Source organism: Sturnira hondurensis, unplaced genomic scaffold, assembly GCF_014824575.4.
Source record: "Sturnira hondurensis isolate 20B ecotype Veracruz unplaced genomic scaffold, ASM1482457v3 Scaffold0022566, whole genome shotgun sequence".
NCBI lineage: Eukaryota > Metazoa > Chordata > Mammalia > Chiroptera > Phyllostomidae > Sturnira > Sturnira hondurensis.
Window position 1 is genome coordinate 2,890,264 of NW_028095197.1, and position 21,719 is coordinate 2,911,982.

Genomic DNA, 21,719 nt, shown 5'->3' on the forward strand with positions numbered 1-21,719 from the left:
TTTGTGATAAAATGCATTTTTCAGCTGTAAAGTAATACTAATACAGAACAGGGAATCTACTCAACTCTGTTACATATAAAGCAAATGACCAAGGACACCAAATTTCCACTCTGGAAAATTCTATTAATGACAAAGATGGTCAGTCAGTTCTCAGCCACTCATCTTGATTACTATCGCTGGTCATTGACTTCTCCTTGGTTCTGTAAAACAGATTTATTTGTACAATAATCTTACCATCTGCTTTGTTTTGACTGTTCTGATGCACGTAGGTCAGTTTGCAGACCACATGAGTTTGGTGGTGTGTTACTTAATACCACATACACCTCTTATTGATGCATCCTTCTCTTTGAGCAAGGTGAAAAAGAGAGATTTTTGTCTACAAAACTTCTTAAAAATCAATTATTTTTTGAGTTTTTCTTCAAATCAAGGAAGTCATTTATGTTACAGTGTGAGCATTTATTTATTTATTTTATTAGTTATTTATCTGGGTTTGGGTGATTTTAATCAAGTCTCTANCCCTTCCCTTCCCTTCCCTTCCCTTCCTTTCTTTCTTTCTCTCTCTCTCTCTTTCTTTCTTTCCCTTCCTTCCTTCCTTCCTTCCTTCCTCCCTTCCTTCCTTTTATTTTTTCATTTAGTCTTCATTGTATTTTCCCCCATTACCATTTAGTCTCCTTATACCCCCCCCCAACAGCAGACCATCTGAAACTGCCAGTATCTTTGTAAACTACTGAAGCTACTTTGTGATAAAATGCATTTTTCAGCTGTAAAGTAATACTAATACAGAACAGGGAACCTACTCAACTCTGTTACATATAAAGCAAATGACCAAGGACACCAAATTTCCACTCTGGAAAATTCTATTAATGACAAAGATGGTCAGTCAGTTCTCAGCCACTCATCTTGATTACTATTGCTGGTCATTGACTTCTCCTTGGTTCTGTAAAACAGATTTATTTGTACAATAATCTTACCATCTGCTTTGTTTTGACTGTTCTGATGCACGTAGGTCAGTTTGCAGACCACATGAGTTTGGTGGTGTGTTACTTAATACCACATACACCTCTTATTGATGCATCCTTCTCTTTGAGCAAGGTGAAAAAGAGAGATTTTTGTCTACAAAACTTCTTAAAAATCAATTATTTTTTGAGTTTTTCTTCAAATCAAGGAAGTCATTTATGTTACAGTGTGAGCATTTATTTATTTATTTTATTAGTTATTTATCTGAGTTTAGATGATTTTAATCAAGTCTCTAAAGTACAAAATAGAGAATTGTCTGACCTCAGGGAAAGGAAGTATGTAAAAACTTTTCATGCTTACCTGACAGCTTATTTATTATGGAATCCTTAGTATAGTCCACAATGAAATAAGGAGCTTGTCTGGAATCAGTGCATTGCTTCCTTCATTAAGAAAGTCTTGCTTCTATCAAAAGTCATTTTATTGCCATGCACTAGCAAAATCAAACCCTCACAGATCCTCACCTTTTAACTGCAGGATAAATGGAACCCCAGTGTTTCTACAGCCTATGCAAGTTGTAGAACCTGTGTCCCAGTCCCTGAGGGGGATGGCACTGGCAGGTGAAAAGGGAGCATGTCATCCAGGAGCTCCATGTGTGAGAGGAGTAACCCAGATGTCAGCAAGGAGGGGGCACAGGTTGTTTAGGCTGATGGCTCCCTAAGACAGGCACTTTGTGATAGCTGGGGCTCTGTCAGGGGAGAGAGAAAGAGCCAGGAATCAGGCCCAAGGGATACTTATGGTTAAGGGGTGGGGATGGCTTCAGTTTGGGAGGGCGGTGGGGTGGGTTTGGGAATAAGTGTGGATGCCCTCCAGGCATAGCCAAGGTTTTACTTGAGTCAAGGAGGTGAAGGGAGGGCAGTTTAAGGAGAGCTTATGGGTGAATGGTGGCAATCCCGGAAAGTCCCACAGAAGGGTCTGTGAAGGAGGTGAAGGGGTGACATCAACTCAGACTGGGGCACTTACTAGAAAAGCTGGGTTGAGAGGGTGGATAAAAAGGGATGCCATAAGATGGTACCAAGGACTTCCTGTGGTGATTGCAGGAAACAGGAAGTAAGGCAGGTTGGGACAAGTCCTGATGCTCTTTGGAGGAGAATGGAAAAAAAATAGCTAAGTGATGTGATTGCCTCTGGGTAGTTGTTGTTCCCACTCCTGACATCTGAGAGAATTGGGCCACTTTATTGCTACATACTCGATTGGGCTGTTGTGAATTGACTGAAATAATACAATTAAACAAGTGTTTGCCTGAGGTCTTATTAACATTCAGCACATATTTCAACAAATATTTAATAGCACCAACTGTAAAGTACTATAACACCTAGTCAGGAATGCAAATGTAAACTGTTACCTATGCCCCTGAATGGCTTTCAATCTTACACAATAAAAGAGAGATTAATTCTGTTTAGAAGGAATACATTGGCAAAAGGCCACCGTTCATACAATCTGTTAGTTCCCAAACCAGCAAAGTAAATTTAATGCAAGGTAGCTATTTTGTTACAGAACAGACCGAAAGGGGTGCGTTGGTGAGTGATATATTATTATTAAAAGGACCCCCCACTTTTCTCCAGGAGTTCCCCATGGTAATAGGTTCACTTTGCTCACCACCAGAGGAAAGACGTCTCTCAATGCCAGAGACTGGTGGAAAGGAAAGAAATTATTTATTTAAAAGTTATACAGAGTCAGAGTAATGACTTAATGTCTTTGTTAAAATACTAAAATTCTTTAGAATACCCACAAATGTGCACAGTCCTTCCTTCTTTCCTTTTCTCAGTCCAGGGTACTGTATCTCAGGAAAAAAAGTAGAAGTCCACGATTCAGGCTCCCAGCACCGCCAGCTGTGTTGCCGCCACAATCTCCAGTTAATCCGAAGCCATGTGGCACCTTCTCATGGCCCACCAGCAAGAGTCCTTCCACTCCTTTTCTTCCAGGCAAAGTCTCTCCTGCTGCCTAAGCCAGATGGCAAAAGGGAGCACCCCAAAGCTGGTGGTCCTAACTTTCACCCAAGCCATGTGTTCTCAACTCTTGCCACAGCTGCATGATCCTCTCTCTGTATGGCTGCTGCACCTCGGTGTAATTCCCGAGCCAATCTTCCTCTGTCGCCCCATTTTTGACTCCTACCACAATCAATTACACCTGCCAGCATGCCTGTATCTGTCCAGCTTTACTGGGCTGCCATAGTAAGTCTGGGCAGGCATGGCCCCATGATGTGGAGCCAATCATCTCCAAGCTCTCACATAGGTGCTGTAACCAGGCAGAGTTGCTCCCCAGTTGCATCCTGGGTTGGAGTCACTCCCATCCCCCTGGCTCAAAAATGGCCACAGTTATTTAACATATCTATGAAACCAGTTAGAGGCTATAGATATGTTAAATGACCATGTCAGAGGTTAGTTGCAAGCTGTTGCTATGCAAAACAGCTCTCAATGGCTCTGCTCCATGTGTCCCATCCCCCAGCTCAGACTGGTGGGTGTGAGGGCATCATATATATGTGTGTGTGTGTGTGTGTGCGCGTGCGTGCGTGTGTGTGTTTGTGTAATATTTCCTGAATATCCTGAGTTCTGGACCCCATTACAAATCCCTATTTGTGGGTCCCCCTTGGCTGCACCCTGCTACAATTTCTTAAAGAAAAGAGGCATTTAATGCTTTCAAGGTTAACACAAAAGAACTGGTCTTAGCCATTTTAGTTTTGGAGATGATTAATTTTTTTTTTATCTATAGCTTTGTAAACTTATTTCCCACCAACTTTTCTCCTCCTTAGAAAACGTTTTCAAAAAGAAGAAAATGTAAATCAAATGAAAAAAAGTTAAATACTTGCCTCGACCTAGTGAGAGTATAAAGTAAATCAAGTGGCTATTTAATTCCCAATGAACATGTGACAACCATGGAGTTAAATAGTAGATTTAAATAGGACAGCTAATTCTCTGCAAAATTACACTTGTCTCTTTATATGGGCACTCTACCTAATGAACACATTTCTCTCCTATTAAATCCAGGCATTTCTATTAGAGCATGAGATATTAATTAATATACATTCTTATAGTCATTAATATAGTTGCTCATAAAAGACTTTTTTGATTTCTATCATCCTGAGTTCCAGAGGCCTGTGGAAGCCCTCATTGATTCAAACCACATGAATTACCAGGGGAAAAATCCTATTAAAGTAAAACCTTAATCACCACTTGCATTTTATATTAAGTTGTATCTAAAAAGAAACTGTGTAGCATATTCACCAACATAGAATGGATAAAACAAATGGTGGCACAGTTCTTCCACAAAATGTTATAAAGTAGTAAAAGCGAAAGAATCACTACTACACACACATTATAACTCCATAAAACTCAATCTGAAGGGCATCGTTGAATGAAAGATGTGGGATGTGGAAGAATACACATGGTATGATGTTATTTATCTAGGTTCAAAACCAGGCAAGGCTAAACAGTATCTTGTTAAGGAGATGTCATGAGTAACCAATGATAGAAGAAACAACTGACATAAGTTCAGTGTAGTAGTTATTCCTGGGAGGAGAGTAGGGAAGTGGATACAATCAGGAAAGAGCACGGTGGTGCTTCTGAGCACTAGTGACACTCTGTTTCTCGAATGGAAATTTGGTTTTATGGGCATTCATGTTATTATCATTATTTAAACTGCACAGATACACTCTGTATTTTCTTTTGTTTTTATAATGCAGTTTGTAGTAAAAAAAAAAGCATTTAAAGAAAGGTTATTCAATTAAACCACAGTAACAAATCCTTTCTCTGTGCTCAGCACAGGAGATAACAGGAGGTAGATAGGGCTTGTCTTAACCTCCAGGAGTTTACAGATGTGAAATAACTAAGGAATAAGTCAGAATTCAACTAAGCACAAGCCATGATTTAATTTGAATCCAGAGGAGGAGGTCTTTGGTGATTAGAGTCACCCTAAAAAGCTTTCTGATAGAGTGGGGACTTGAACCGGCCTTTGCAGGGCAAACGAAGCAAAGAGGAGGCAGGGGGATTATTTTTACTATTTACTGTATTACTTATATATTTTTATCTCCCTTGTCATGCTCAACACAATTTGCAATTAAAGAGAAACTTTGTGGTATAGAAGAAAAAACATGGACTCTGCATTCAGACAGACCAGGGTTCAGGTCCCAACTCCTCACTTCCCACACAGGATCATTGGAATTCCTGCAGAGAGCACTGCTTCATGGCAGGGGTGGGGGGGTGTGAGAGTGAAAAGAGAGAACATTATTGGCCACACATTCCAAGCTCTAGAGAGTGCCACAATCTCTTTTTAATATGGCGATTTAGGGATGAGGAGTTCCGAAAAGAAGGCAGTCGATGTCCTGGTGCTCCCCTTGTGCTAAGGGAGTTCATAACTGACATGTTGGTGGAGAGACACAAGCTTACACCGCAGTGCTGTCCTCTACAGTCTCCTTTTGGGCCTCTCCGCCGGCTCTGTTCTGAGGACTGCTGTGCTCTGCTTTCCACCTCGCAGCTAATGGGCTTCCAAAGGCCTTTGACAGCCTCCTGCCTTGTTCCCCAGAAAGGGATGTGATTGAGTGACAAGGGCCTGCTCTGCTCTACACTAAGGGAGGAAATATGCGCTCTTCCCCAGAAGCATTTCTTCTTTGTTTTGAAGAGCCCAGCCTAGAGCATGATCTTAGAAAGGGACTGAGAAAGGAAGCTTTTGGCACAGCCTGGAAATTTCTGGTCCCAACAAAAAGAATTACTGAGGATCAATCATGGTCTAACCCACTCACCAAGAGACTAGCACTGGGGTGAGGACAAAGCGTTAATTCACAATGCAGGTCCCGTATTTTCCTTTTGTGTCCTCTGAGCCCCTCTCCCTCAGGAGCCCGAGGCAGTTTAACAAAGGATTAGGGACTCCTAACTATCTCTCTGCCTTTCCCCACTAGACACTACTAACAAAAGTGTGAAAAACATCTGGCTTGTAAGACTCCTGCCATTAAGGTCCATTTCTTTCTCATTTTTCCCCTTCCCTAGTCTGTGAAGTCCATTGATGACATCCTGCGACCAACAGCTAAGTCACTACTTTAGTTCTGTCAAAAATAATAAACGAGCTCTGGAGAGCAAGCCAATGCAACCACCTTCCAGCTGTCTGGGGTGGACTGGGAACATGGACACCGGGCTTCTCCTCTGGCTTGCTGTGTATAGAGAAGAGCTCAGGTTATGGGCCACTGATCCGCCACCCTCTGCCTTCACCTCTGTGTACTTCAATTCCAATTTCCATTCTGTCTTTGTTTTACAGTTGTTCAGCACATCAAGCGACATAACATTGTTCTGAAAAGAGAGCTAGGCGAAGGAGCCTTTGGAAAAGTTTTCCTAGCTGAATGCTATAACCTCTGTCCTGAGCAGGACAAGATCTTGGTGGCAGTGAAGGTAAGAGAACATTCCAGAATGTCTTATTATCCATGGTCGCAGTAATGTGTGGAAGTGTTACCTGATTTTAGTGGCCAAATCAGAAGCATTATGTCTGCTATGAAGGATATGCTCAAATTCTGTTAACTAAATGGACAGTGAGAAGGATATTTGGGGCACATCCAACTGTTTTAGTTTCCTTTAGGGGCAGTCTACCAGTCTGCAGGCTGTGACTAGCTTGAGCTACTCTTCCAAGTCAACTTCAACTGAATTCTGGGTGGAGGTCATTGGGGTCAGACAGAATTCAACCAGCTAAGTCTTGGAGACTCAACCTGGCTCCGCAGATTGCTTGGTGCTTGTGCCTAGCTCAGCTGGACCTTGTCTTATGTTGACATTCCGGAAGGGAGACTGTGGAGTCCACTCCCTCTAGGCCTCTGTTTTGCTGTGATCTGTTATTCCTTACCTTGTCCTTCCCACATGTGTCCAAGGTCCCAGGCTGTGTATAGTGCAGGCATGATTAAATCCTGGGGTGCACGGCATTTCTTGTGGACTCAGCCCCCCTGGCAGATACAAGGTTTCCCTAAAACAAGAAAGCCTGAAATTCCTTTATCATAGCCATTTTCTCAAAAATTCAGAAAGGAGACCTAATCTTCAATAAGATAAAAATTATTGAAGAGGGTACAATTTCCCCTGAGCTCTCTAAAACACGAGAATTAACAAAATAACACAAAACCTTCTGTAGGTCTTTTACATATGTATTGCTAAAATGTAAAAGAAACTCATGAAGGCATTGAATAACACATGTAAAACACTTGAAAGAGGGAAACATTTATAAAGTGAATTAAGTGGCAAATAAATGTGGACATAGCTGATTGCATAATTATATGTAAATTCTTGACTTAATATGATTAAACTTGGGGTTGTTTTCTGGTTGTATGTTCCTTTGTTCCTGCCAAATACACAACATCTATATGGATGGTATTTGTTTACTAGTTATAGCATGCCAACTCAACTTTTTTAATCAAAAGTATATTCCATTACTGCTGTACTTTACATTAATGTACTTCAGTACATACAAAATGGGTAACTGAGGAGAGAGAAAATTATTCTTGAGCTTACCCATCCTGCAGACTAAACACAGTTTCTGTTAAAGTCCATTCGAATGAAAATTGCATTTGCTTTTCTTGTCATCAAAAATAAGCCGAGCATCATCAGTACTCCTAGACTCTCAGAAAAAGCTCCTAAAATCTGCACTTTGGAGTGAATAAAGGTCAGACCTTTCTAGGAAGGATACATGTAATAGCTATCAAATAAACATTATCTCACTAAGATACAGATGGGGTTGGTGGTGAGATAGAGAGGAAGAGAGAGGAGAGAAGACTTAAGAGAAAGGTGAGGTCAAGCGGGTTAAGGTGTGAAGTAAGAATTCTTCAGTGACTTTGGGAGTGTTTAATCCCTGCTATTGCCTCCTCTTTCATTTACTCAAAAAGTTTGTTATTTTTAAAACACAAAATGTTCAGAACATTTGGCAGTGTTAAATCTTCAGTCTTTGCTTTCTTCTTCTGCTAACTTTTTTTTATAAATAAGACCAAAAGGTGCCTCTATTTTTGTAGATTCATAGACTGATAAAATGTTAGAACTAGAAGAAGCTTGGGGAACATCTAATTCTGATCTAGCCATGTGTTATAGACCAAGAGACTGAACACCGTGGATTTATGTTCTGGGCCCATTTTTCCCACTGCTATTTGGGGGCCACCAGGGAGCTAAATCAGGGCTTCAGATTCTGAATTCACTTCATGGGGTCACAAGGTGAGAGAGGCTTTGAATGTGAGAAAATCCTGGGAGGTTAAGGAATCCTAGATGACAGTGTAGGAGTAGCTGAGAGACCTCAGCCAAATATATAGATGCACACAATTTCTTGGTATAACATTTCACCTTAGTATCATTCCTTATTCTGTGCCTGCCTTTCTGTCCTTCTTCTGGTGCCCTTAAGGAAAGGGTGTTACATAGCTAAGCCTGGGCAGTCAGCTCATATGTTACATTGCTTCCCAAACACATGCTAAGACCACATCAGGGCTTGGGCTGGTAATGACAAGGGATTAGTTTGTGACAGCCATGTATAGCCAGTGGTCCTGCTCACAGCATGCTGCCACCTGGGGATAGCTCTCATCACCTCAGTCAGGGAGACTTCTCTCTGGTTTAAATCCCAGTCATGGCCCTGATCATACCTCTGACCCAAACCCAGAGCCTAGTCCTCGTGCAGTTCCTGGCTTTGCCAAATAAGTGTCTGCAAGTTAATGACTTAAGAGGAGTTTTTGTTCTTTAGTTAACATTGCTGAACAAAACAAAACAAATGGATCTGCCCTTTTATCAGACCCTGACTCCTTCTGTTTGCTAGTCCCCTTCTTGAAATTCCAGTTAACTATTATCTCAAGCAGAGGACAAAATGCTTGCAACTCAAAAAATTCATTCCAACTTCAAGGTCACACACCTAGGAAGTCTCATTTCACTGACTTTGAATGTGCATTTTTGCTGGAATCAGGGGCTTTGTTTATGTTTGCTAGCATGATTACAAGCTTCGAAGAGGATGCCCATTTTAATTTTCTAGGATCCAGAGGCTGCAGCCATGCCAGGAACAAGTCAGATCCTCCACGAACTCCAGGATGAATTAGATCAAAATAGCAGAGGGACCTTTCATGGAGCTGCCTCTTGCCAGCCTGCCAGCCTGACCTGCTCACTGTTGGGGCTGTGGGCCAACTGGAAGTCTGTTCAAAGACTATCTAATGAGGCTGGGAGGAAGATTCTATGGTTCAGTCCCAACTAGAATAAAAGGATTTTTCTAAGGAGTGAAACAAACTGGACACAGCTTCCAGAGCCTGCACAGCCTGTCACCTCTGAGGAGTGGCTGCCAGGGCTGCTCTTCTTCCATTGGAGGCACCCAGAGATGTCTTTCTGCCCGTTGCCTAGCAACCCCTGCCGCATTGATTATGCATGCTAAGAAATAGCAGCTATTGTCCTTTTTCCTTCTCTGGAAAGAACTGACTGGTTTGAAATCCAAGGCTTTGCATTCAAACTGACAAATGTCAGGTTCCTGTAAATTCGGGTGTTGTCTGCTCCAAGTGACTTAAGAGCTTCAGGGATCCACAGGAGCCAGTTTAAGATGGAAATGAACCCAAGGCATGTGTAGGGCACTCAAGGGCACCTGGAGGCGGAGCTTGTGTCTCCCATTAGAGTATCTGCATGTTTGGATTCAACCTGCTTACCCTTTTCTTGATATTTTTGGATGACCTTTGGGTTTTTTATGTTAGTGAAATGGATTTGTGAACCATTTCTCCCTTTACACTGAATTACAGTTGAAGAACCCACAGAAAGGATGAGATGAAAAGAAACCAGTCTTTCATCAAAATGAGTTACTTTACCTTTAAGTACCTCAATTATCAAAGAAACATTTTACTGTAGTTTCCCTGCATTAGATGCATTAGCTATTTTTGGCTCTATCCAACATCCATTTAAATAGCTAGAATTCCTACAGCATTTTTTATTATAAATGCTTGCTAATTTTTTGTTTTTTTTTTTTTAAATCAGTCACAAATACTAATGGATTGATGGCCTCTTCTTTCCCTCTCCACTAACTTCGGAGTATAAATAGGAACATCAAGTGCTAAATACAAGAGAGCCCTTAGAAATCATGTATATAACCCACGTTTTCTATGTGATGGATGAAAATACCAAGACCTGGGCAAGTCAAGTGAGTCCCTCGAGGTATAAGTTAAAGTGAGTGAGAGGTGCTGCACGGGAAGACTTGAGAATATGAGAAATGGTGAAACCTAGGTTCAGGAGGACTTTCTTTGGGATATAACTTAGAATTTTTGCTTTTCATATTTCTGAATATCTTCTTGTTAGCAGAGGACCTAATGATAGCTTTTTTCACCAAGGATTTGGAAGAATTGATTGATAAGCCCTCTGGCATATTACCCTGAGGCAGCCACAAGCACCACCCAACACACTGAGGGCCCCAACACGCTGCTGTTCCATGTCTGGAGGCCCCTAGCCCAGCCCCGTGGTCCATACAACTCCCACCAACCCACCAGCTGTCAAATCAAGGTGCTTTTCTTTGGGGAAACTTCCCATTACTTGTGCCCCAATGTAGGTCAGATCACCCCTATTATTTGTTATGAAGGCATCTCTTGTCCTTTATGGCATTTGCCAAGGTTGGTGATTATGTATGTATTCATGGGCTTATTTAATCAATGGCATGAATGTCTGTCTCCTCCACTGGGGTGGCATATTCCTGAGGGTGGGAACCATGTCTTTTAGCACATGGCCTAATATGTGTAACATGCAGTAAATGCTTGTTAAATGAATGAAGGGATGGATGGCAAATGAATGGGCAGATAGACTATAGAAAAAGTGATGAGTTGGCAGTTGGCATGTCTAGGTAAGGAAGTGATTTGATGAGCTATTGATATTCATAGAATTTTACAGCTGAGAGGAACTATGAAGATAATATCTATAGAACAATGTAATCTAATGAAGAATTATTTTAGAAATGACCAAATCACTGTACAGATACATAGAGCTATTACTGATATTCTTTAGCCTAAGTCCCACATTTTGCCAGTGGGGAAGCAGGAACCCAGAGGAGAAAAATGACCCACCCAAAGTCATACAGCTTGCAGGAGGTCATTTAATGTCACACCTAGGACTAAAACTCAGGTTTTCTCATGTCCATTGTGCACTGCCCTTTTATTTATCAAATTTTACACATGCCCTGATAACCTAAATTGAGAAAATTCAACACAATGCTACTTATCAAATAATAAAAAGGAATGTGTTAGTTGTTCTCATTTGCATGTAAAGGTTAGAGACACGTGTTTTCTGAGTAAAAATGTAATTCAAGGGAATAGGTAGAAATAAAGAAAGCTGGGTCTTGGAGTGAGGGCTTTGGCTTCAGCAAAACGTAATCAGCTTTGAGGAGAAGAGCAATATAATGCTCATTGGAAACTAATTCAAGATGGTTTAATCAGAAAAGAGAATCTATTTACTCAAGATAATGGTAAACTCTACTATAGGTATCCTAGCTGCCAGCACTACAAAGTCCAGGGAATTCCTTTCTTTCTTTCTTCCTTCCTTTCTTTCTTTCTTTCTTTCTTTCTTTCTTTCTTTCTTTCTTTCTTTCTTTCTTTCTTTCTTTCTTTCTCTCTCTCTCTCTCTCTTTCTCTCTCTCTCTCTCTCTGTTTTCTTTCTTTCTATATCTATCTATCTTCATCCTGCTTTCCTCTATATTGACTTGCATTCTCAGGCAAGTTCTTCTGACACCATGGTAAAGATTTGGCAGTAATGACTCCGGGCTTAGGTCCCACCAACCTAGCAACCTAAAAGAAAGCTTTTCTTTCCCAACAATTATGCAAAAGTCCAAAGTCTGACTGTTACTGGAGTGCCTTCGGTTGTGTCACCAGGACCTATGGCCAAGGGAATAGAATATTCTGATTATCCAGCCAAAGTTACATGCATATCCCTGGAAATGGAGGATTAGACTAACTCTACCCAACACACATGACTGAAAGTGGGGCATTGATTTCCCAAAAGGATATTAAAGATGCTATAGCCAAACTACAGGACAACTAGGCATCATTGCGACAGGAATACTTGGGATCCAAAAGTTCCCTCAAGACTTGAGGTAGTCCTATGACTGTCCCTTCTTCATTCTCTCAGCAAGACACTAGGGATTGTCCTCTAGGCTTCCTTGCTAATGTAGTGCAGCTCTCTCTCATCTCTGCTGTTCTCTAACATTTGACTGCAGCTTCCATGCCAGCTGCTGCTCACATGGTCTCTATTACTAACAGTCATATTTCTCAAGAAGGAAAATACTATGTGTCTAGTTATTCCCCTTAGTCTTCATGCCAGGCAACCTACCTGTGCTCCAGCCAGGCAAAGAATTCACGTGCACAGATGAGACCACCTGTGGGAAAGAAGTAACTAAGAGTCAGTTGTCTCAGAATATGTTTAAGGACAGAATACAAGCTTGAAAAGGAAAGCTCATTCTCTCCAATTCTGGAATAGTAAAGCAATTCACAAACGGGAAAGTGCATCAAGCGTTCATCAATTCAAGTGCTCTCCCCAGGCACGTTTCTTTCTGAGACAGGTGGCTATTTTCTCTCAGTCTTTCTGTTTTGTGTGTGCGCGTTTGACAGTCATCATATTCATACTCACATCTTGATTAATGTGGAATCCCTCTCCCATTCCCCCCTCTTCCTATGCTTCCCCTCCACTTCCCCATTTGCACTGACATGTAGATCCTTGGTCCTGCAAAATGGAAATGGATGGTAACAAGATTAGTGTATTTAAAAGAACTTTTGTCATTGTTGCCCTAACAGGACATAATGTTGCACAAAGTACTATCAATTCTGTCTTTACTTTATCTCTAGGAACAGAAGTTGTAGAACTTTTAATGGTGGCTAGTTGAAAGACTTAATCATCTTCATGGTCCAGACATTGCTTCATTGATTTCTATTGTTTTTTGGTGTAAGTGTATTCTTCCCTGATGTGTGTGTGTGTGTGTGTGCCTGCGCACGCATGTGTGTGCACACACGTGCATGCTTACATGCACTGTAGAATGGAGAGCAGCAATCCCCTGTAAGAATCCCTCCTGCCCTTGAGTCAGGTAGGCTCTAGTTATTAAGTCCCAATAACTTCAACTTTTAACCTTTGACAAGAAATCTTTTTTTTTTGTCTTGTTAACCCTCTTCCCTGCTCTATCTCTAGTTTATCTTCATCTTTTCAGGAATGCTATAACCAAAACAGTGCATCACTCTGTTAAGGACTGATCTGGTACCAAACACATTTGGGGGGTTCATGTCACACCTCTGCATCTCCAGAATGGGTCTACTGTGGTAGCTGTGTTGCTTTTGAATCGATGTTAACACAATAGCTCAACTCACAGTGGAGTCACAGTCTACATGCCCCACCAGTTCCTGTGTAGCTGGTAAAATTGACTCAGACAATTGTATGCTGGCATATTTAAAGCCTGTAAACATATTGCAGTTTTCCATATTGGAGGCCAACTTCTAATTCACTGTTTTGGTCAATATTTCTCTATCAATTAGTTTCATATCTTCCCAACACTTAGCATTTGTAATATGCAAGTTGATGTAATATGCACACATAAACTATCAATTTTGTCCCCCAGATTACTGAAAGTATTTAAAAGTATGTGAGTTAGAATTTAGCCTCATGTTTGTAACTGGATGGTCAAATTGTTAGATTTTGAACCATTAAAGTCAGCACAGCTGTGAAAAATAGCTACAACAGCAATCAATACCCTGGCTATGGATCTTGTATTTGAGGCTGTCACTTCATACGTAACTGAAGCCCTTCCTCATAAAGGCCAGCTACGTACAATTGAGTTGATACATACAGAGTGTTGGTCTCTACTACACAGTGAGCACTGTCTGCGTGTTAGTCATCATTATTATTTTCTTACAATGATTTAATTTGTGTTTTACATCGTAGGGACATGGGAGAGTCACCTATCATACTCTCCTTAGTTTCTAAGATTTTATTTTTATAAAATGTTTCTATTTCTGAATTTATTAAAATATACTCCTCCAAAGTTCACTTTTATAAGAATTTGTTGAGGCTCCCTCTACCTTTCTTTAGAGGAGAACCAAAAGTTAGAGGAATCGTGCAGCAGTGTGACTGTGGCTTACTCTAAATGTTTGGCTAACCGTTGCCTGTAAGAATGTTAGAAGAATGGTGTCTGTCTTCATTCCGTTTCAGTCTAACATTGCTTCTTAACAGTCCCAAGAAGCAGGTTGGCCCATTAATAGCCTAGTGAGGTGGCTTTTATAGAACAGAGCTGTCCAATAGAAGTATAACATGAACTATAACTGTAAGCCACATTTGCATTTTAAATTTTCTTAGTATACATAATAAAAAATAGGTAAAATTAATTTTATTAATATATTTCACTTAACCCAACATATCTAAATATTATTACTTCAATATATTTATTGATACCAAGTTTTCAGAATCTGGTGTTTTATACTCCCAGCACATCCCAAATTGGACTAGTGATGTTTTAAATGACCACTAGCCACACATGACTGTTGGTTTGCATTTTGGACAAGGCAGGTCTAGAAGATATCAGAAGAGTAAGAGTCTCCCTTCGCAATAGGTCTTGACCCAAAGATCCTGATCCAGAAGGACTTAGGCATATTAACAAACGTTTTCATGCATTTGGTTGCCTCATATGGGAGTTCACTCATTGCCATCTATGTTTTAAGCATGGTGGTGGGCATGGGCATAGTGAGGTCTTCCCAGAATAGTCTCTTCTTTTTAAGAATCTTTTACTTTAACTCTGTTTCTGTATACTCTAAAAAGTATAAGAGAAGAGTTTAAGGTCAGTATAAAGAAAAAGACACTATCTCTATTTTACCTTGTGTCTCCTAAACCACCTACATTTTGAAATTCAGAATCATCTATCATGTCCTACAACATCCAATAACACAATAATTTTAAGTAAGCTCTCTTGCCTCTCGTACAAACTTCTTGTTAGCTTTATTATTTGGTGGAAGTATTTCGGATGAATATGCATTTCCCTTTCTTCTACTTTACTTCAGTAACTTCTCAGTTCTGTGCTGAAATTTGTTTCCTGCTATTCCAGTCTTCTAGCTCTAAATCAATGTGTATGCCAGGCAGTAGCTCACGTTAGCTCTGGATGGGACCGCTCCCTCGAGAGTGTGTCCGAAAGGCTGGAGGCTTTGGAGTGTCAGGAAATTCACAGGAATAAGAAGAAATGAAGTTACAAAGCAGACACTGGGAGTAAGAAAATAGCAATGCTCAATGATGGGGCAAACATGCCTGTCAAAATGAAACTTAAGTGGAGGGAATTGTCAGGGAAGAGAGGCTGCCACCTCATGTCCATTGCCAAGGGACTCCAAGAACCAGCCAAGCCTCCCTTAATTGAGTAGAATGACAATCAGCCATGATACTAAAACAGAGATGATTTTTATAAATAGAGTTGATAGCAGGATTTTTCCAACTTCTGATTGCTGTCTGGCTATGGTTCCACCCTTAGAAAAATTCTGTCCTTGGAGTGCCAAATTCAGAAGATGATTTTCCCCAACTCGTTACCACCCTATTTTCTGAATCTCTTAAAATAGAATTGAATCATAATTTAGAGAAAGAATCCAACATGCAAAAATGGATGGGCACATAGGATGAAGCCAAGTGTGTGGATGCATTTGCCCCATGAATAGTGAAATATTCTCTCTTAAATCTGAAAATGTTACTGAAGCACATCTTTTGAAATTAAAGTAAAAGTGAACTCTCTTCTCACAGCGGTTTGCTTTTGGGAAATAGAAATATTAGATGCTTGTTAACTCTGTCAGTTTTTGTCCCCTGTCCCAAGGAAAATACTACCTTCTTGTCTTCTCTCCCAGTCTACTCCTCTACCAAGCTGTGTGACATTCCCCACCCCTACCTCACCCCACTCACACGCACACACACGCGCACACACACACACACACACTGCAGTATTTGAATAAACACTACATAGCTAAAACTCGAGAAGATTACATGCAGAATTTGTTCATGCCTTGTGATAATGACTTAAATGTGTCCCATCACCTTCTCCAACTCACTGTTAATGACACATCAAGGGCTTGCAAATACTGCTATCTCAGACACTTGGAGCAGCCTCTGAGTAAAGAGACTGGATCCTTCAGAAAACATTGCAGGGTTGAAGGGCTTCTGGGAGGAAAATGGTGGCGGCATCAGGAGCAATACTGCTCTTGGGTCTTGCACTGTCCCCATGCCTTATCCGAGAACATTTTGTCTTTACTGAGTCCTCGTGTGAGCAAACTGAACACAGGCCTGTTGTGTTTTCAAATGCAAATCTCCCAAACATTACTTCTACAGGGACCCTGGAAGGCATACACACTTACACTGTCTCACCCAATTCTCCCACTGGTCCTGTGAAGTAGATGATATTTTACCCTCCCTCTACTGAGGGGAAAACCAGAGTTTAGAGAGGTCCAGAGCAGGGCCAGGATTTGACCTGGATCTTCTGATTTTAAATTAGCATTCTTTTTATTTGAGCACCACCATTGTGAAGATCTGTCTTTTGACGAAGAGGGGAATACAAACATTTGGGACCAGCTTTTCAGGGCAAAGCGCATTGGAAAAGGCCCCCATCCAGTTGGCATTCTCCTGCCTGCTTGCTTTTCCCGGCACTTCCTTTATTTCTGTTCCTTACTTGGGACCATGTTCTTTCCAGATGAGCATTCATGCTTTGTTCCTTTCTAATGCCCTCTTACCTCTGGTTTACACAGACTTCATGGGTCAGGGCTTCTTTTGTTGCCTGACACTGGTTCAGGCAGCCAGTGATAAACAGGTGACCCCAGCATGCTTCTGCTGTCCAAGAAAGTAGTGGAGACAGACACATATTCAAATCCGTAATGCAAATCCAAGTGTGAGAAATATTCAGATGTTTGTATTTTGTTCTGTGGACCCAGGGGAAGGGTCCAGCTGATGACAACATCATCTACTTCATGTTCATTTCTTTGCCTCATCTGCTATTTTTTGTACATAGAAGTCTAGTAAAACAAAATAGTAGGTAGGTTTTTTTTAAAGATAGATAAAAGCACACCCATGGATAAAACCAACCTATACAAATCACCAACATAAACCCCTCATTCTGCCCTGTGTAACAGAAGGTTACAAGGAATTTGTTTGGGGTGGTACAAGCCCGGTTTCTGAAGCTTTGAGGGAGCAGAGTTTCAGATCCTAGATTCTCCACCACTGTTCATTTTGATATTAAGTGAAGAAATGTGCAGTTTCCATGGAAATGGACTTATGAAAATTTGATGGCCTCTCTGGGCACTTGCTGGCCCAAATCTTCTCACTGTTCTGGTGAGAACTGCCGGTTCTAGTGAGAACTGGTGGTACTTTTAAGAGACACCTCTTCGAAAACCATTTAGTAAAGTAGGAATAGGAAACCCCATCACCAGACCCTTTTATCTAATGGTATCTTTAGAATTTGGCATAAGAATTAACTTCTTTGGGCCTAGTGAAAACTAGACTAGTAATTTTTCTCCTTGAGTCAGGTCACCACTGGGGAGAAAGCTTCATATTCTGCCGAAGGCAGTTAGTGAAAGTGCTAGATTCCAAGTGAGGATGATAGCAGGAAAGACTTGGGGATCTTGCTGTTACCTCTGCCATCTAGTGTTCCCACATCACGGCAGATGTGAGGCAGGCCCTGCCTATTCACCTGTGCCCTCCTGTGTGGAGAGCAGCCCCAGGCGCGGTAAACTGCATATTGCACACTCACCCTGTGGAGACTCAATCTTGAACCACCTGGTTCTGCTCCCCTACTCACTGGAAAAGCTACAACAGACAGTCCTCAGCTGCCAGCTTCCTGTGAGGGCTCAGCAAATCCTCTCATGGTCACACTTCCTTCCTAGGGTGGCCCCCAGCTGATGGCTGATTAATAAAGGGTTGTAATGGCTCAGCCCCATTGGCCCTACTCAGGACAACTCTGAAGGGTCATCTTCTAGGGTCAGAGAAGGCTCTGTGGAGACTGCTTTATAGCTCAACTTCATCCTCTGTCCAATTCTTCCCATGGGTATTAATCCCAAGAACATGCCCTAGTCAGTGTCTTGTCTACTAATCTCCATCTGCTCTCCAGGAAGTTGAGCTGTGGCACAACCCAAGGTCTACAGGTTGTCCCAGTCAGGGGTGTCCCCACAGGGAGAGCGGGTCAAGACAGCGAGCTACAAATGACCACCAGGCATCTGGCAGTGCTCCTCAACACAGGACATAGTGTGCAGTCTTACACTCAGTCTGCATCTGGGGGACTGCTGTGCTTCCATTCTGTTCCAATTTAAATGAGTGTGGTGCTCACATTTGCAGTCTGACTTTGATAATGACTGATTGCAGTCCCCTGGTAAAAGTATCCACACACTCATGCCACCTCTACCCAGAGGAGTCCTTTGGGCTTTCCTCTTCTTTGTCCCTCAATCGAAACATTTGCTGCCTTTCCTCTTTTGCTCTTATATTTGCTTCTTGTGGCCTTGATTATTTATTCTACAAACCTCTGCCGAAGACTTGCTGTGTGCCTGACACTGTGCCCAGTGCTGACAATGCAGATAGAAGGCTGGAGGAGCTCACCATCTGTACCAGGGATAATCAAGTAAACATGCAATTTGAATGTACTGTGGCCAATGATATGGCACAAATTAAGTATGAGGTGTACCAGGGAGGGTCATCCAACCTAGCCTGGGGCAGAGAGGATGTAACAGTAATGGGAGGGTCAGGGAACATTTCTCAGAAAGGTGATATCCGAGCCCAGTCCTGGAGGACTGTTAGGTGTTAACCAGGTGTATTAGTTTCCTACGGATGCTATAACAAATTACTGTCAACTCAGTGGCTGAAAACAACACAAATTATTTATCTCACAACTCTGTTGGTCAGCCGTTGAAAACCAGTTTTACCAAGATAAAGTCAAGATATCAACAAGTCTGAGTCTTTCTGGAGGTTCTAGGGTAGAATTTATTTCCTAATCTTTACCAAGTTTTAGAGGCTGCCTATATTTTTTGGCTTGTGGCTTCTTCTTCCATCTTCAAAGCCAGCAGCATAGTCTTTTCTCCTCTCTGACCTCTGCTTCTATCTTTACATCTTCTCTTCTTGATCCTCCTGCCCTTCTCTCCCAAGTACCTTTGTTTAGGATGACGATGGGCCCACTCGAGTAATCCAGGATAATCTCCCACACCAGGATCCTTAATCACACCTGCAAAGTCCCTTTTGCCGTGTAAGGTAACATATTCATGCGTTCCAGGGATTAAGATGTGGACATCTTTTAGGGGGGCATTATTCCTCCTCCAACACACCAGTGACATGCCTGAGTCAACATTCAAAGCAGAGGGATGAATATGTGTAGGGACAGGAAAGTGTGGCTCAGTGTCGTTTGGGCAGCTACAGATGTTTCCTAAGGTAGATGTATACGTTTCAAGAGAGGCATGTCAAGGAGACATCAAGCTGGACTGAAAGGCAGGGCAGCCAGTTCACTTAGAACACTGTGTTTTAAACTTGACTTATCCTATGGAACTTATCTCCCTATTTGCATATGAGCTCCCAAAACAAGGATTTGGTTCTGTGTCTTTTTATTCCCACCAAAACTCTGGCTCAGTGACTGGCACAGAACAGGAGCTCAGCACATGTATGTGGCATCAACACATGCCAGCTGTGCCCTGCTATGACACCGTGCTGTCAGAGTGGTCTGAGCCAAGAACAAAAGGCTGGTGTGATCCTGGACATCTTCAATCTGGCACTGTAGCTGGCCTGCTGGCACGGATGTTTCCTGAGCCAGAACTGTGTGTGGTTACCAATGGGAAAAGCCTTTTTAGAGTTTGCCGGATCAAACTGGCAAAATGGTCATTATCAAAGCTGGAAGATGGGTACATGAGAGCATATTATGCTTTTCTCCTTACTGGGTATTTCCATAATATAAAGTTTTTAAAAAGTTATATGAGCAGAGGTGAAGTGCACATTGCATCCTAAAAGGCACCACAGGCACCAAAATGGGAGACAAGTCCATGGTAATAGCTGAGCCCAGACCAGGGTTAAAAGGGATGAAGACTCCAAAGCACTCAAGTCTATAACTTAATGAGGTAACATCTGTGCAGGTGCTTTGAACTGTAAATCTCTGCATACCCATGAGAGACTTTTCCTCAGTTATTAATGCAAACATTATTCCCTCGGAAAGGAGGCCATTTTTTTATTCTTTTGTGTAATTAATGAGTTGAATTTCCTTCCCATCCAGGCACCTCAGGGCCCACCGAAGTAACCCCTTCTCCACGGAACCTCTCTTTAGCATGCTTCATTTAACACATGCTTGTTTTCTCCCCTCTCTGTCCCTCATCCCCAGACACTGAAGGACGCTAGTGACAATGCACGCAAGGACTTCCACCGTGAGGCCGAGCTGCTGACCAACCTCCAGCATGAGCACATTGTCAAGTTCTATGGCGTCTGTGTGGAGGGTGACCCACTCATCATGGTCTTCGAGTACATGAAGCACGGTGACCTCAACAAGTTCCTCAGGTAGAGTGGTGGGGAAGGGCCGAGGCAGGAGGTGGGCTCAAGGTGGGAGCAGGCAGCCATGGTTCAGACAGCCTGCGTCAGAGCCTCCTAAGTCGTGTCTGTCCCTAACATGCTGTTTTCTTTCAAAGAGAGCTGCCTCAGGCTTTGAAAGATGAGCAAATGTGCTGCCTGTGATTTCTTGGTAGATGGTGTAATTTAAAAGAAATGGGAACGATGTTAGGGGCAGGTGGCTAATTTGCACCTGCCTTTGCTGGCCTCAGTGTCCTTTCGTACAAAGGGGGTATGACACTATCCACATAAAGGGCTAGTGCCAGGACTATTGTGATGGGAGGTAATCAATAAATGTTGTCTCCGCACCTTTCTTCTCTGCCTCTTCTTCCTGGGACATTTAGTATACCTTCTGCGTTATGGTAACACCCACACCTCTGTTCTCTTCTGTTTTTTCGTGGGTGCTGAAGAGGGCTTTCCACCGAAATCAGTGCCAGTAGCTTCATGCAGCCATAGGAAGATTCAGAAAGTGTTCAGTCTAAGGAATAAGCTGATTACTAAGAGAGCAGTAGAAGGAGAGACTGTACTTCTGTGGTCAGAAGGTTATCAGGTGGCCGTCTCCATCCCTTTCACCGTCTCTAGTCTCATGAATACATGTGCACTTAGTTCTCCTTTGCGAGGATGGGCCTTTTTTCTCTGCTTTGCCTCTGACTGTGTGGGTGATGAAATGCCAGGTGAGATTAGGAATATGGAGCCAACTCATGGTGTTCGGAGACAGTCATCCTAATCATGTATTATCTAAGGGCAGCGTAGTTTTTATGGTATGGGGAGAGGAGAGTGGATGATGGTAGTGTTTGCGTACCATTTTGTCAGACCTAATGTGAAAGGAGAAAAAGGGACTGAATTTGGTTGAGGTCTGGCTGCTCATAGGAGAAATAATTTTTCTTTGTTCCCATGCTCTGAGCTATTAATTAGAAATGTGCTTTCCCCAAACTGGAGCATAATAAATCCACATGTGCTCACCTGGATACAATTAAATGGTTCTGTGAACTCAAACTGTGCACACATGTGTAGCATGCATGTGTGTTGATTCTTTCATTTTCAGCTGCATACCTTCTCCCTAGCCCTCCTTCCTGCCCTCCAGAGGGAGCCTGCACCAGGTTCTCACTTGGCATCTTATGCAGGGCATGAAGCTTTTGGAAACCTCCTCTGATCAGTTTCAGAACCTGCTGAACTCTGGGAACAAGCGGTTTCCATGCC

The 21,719-nt window shown here is 42.1% G+C and overlaps 1 protein-coding gene across 2 annotated transcripts in view; it reads left to right on the forward strand.

Annotated features, from left to right (window-relative positions):
- Positions 1 to 21,719, forward strand: part of NTRK2 (neurotrophic receptor tyrosine kinase 2) — a 319,680-nt gene that overhangs the window by 229,836 nt on the left and 68,125 nt on the right. For both annotated transcript variants that reach the window (XM_037035692.1, XM_037035693.1), the window contains 2 exons: positions 6,262 to 6,392; positions 20,299 to 20,471. In XM_037035692.1, the coding sequence (XP_036891587.1) occupies positions 6,262 to 6,392; positions 20,299 to 20,471 (304 nt within the window). The remainder of the gene's footprint in view (positions 1 to 6,261; positions 6,393 to 20,298; positions 20,472 to 21,719) is intronic.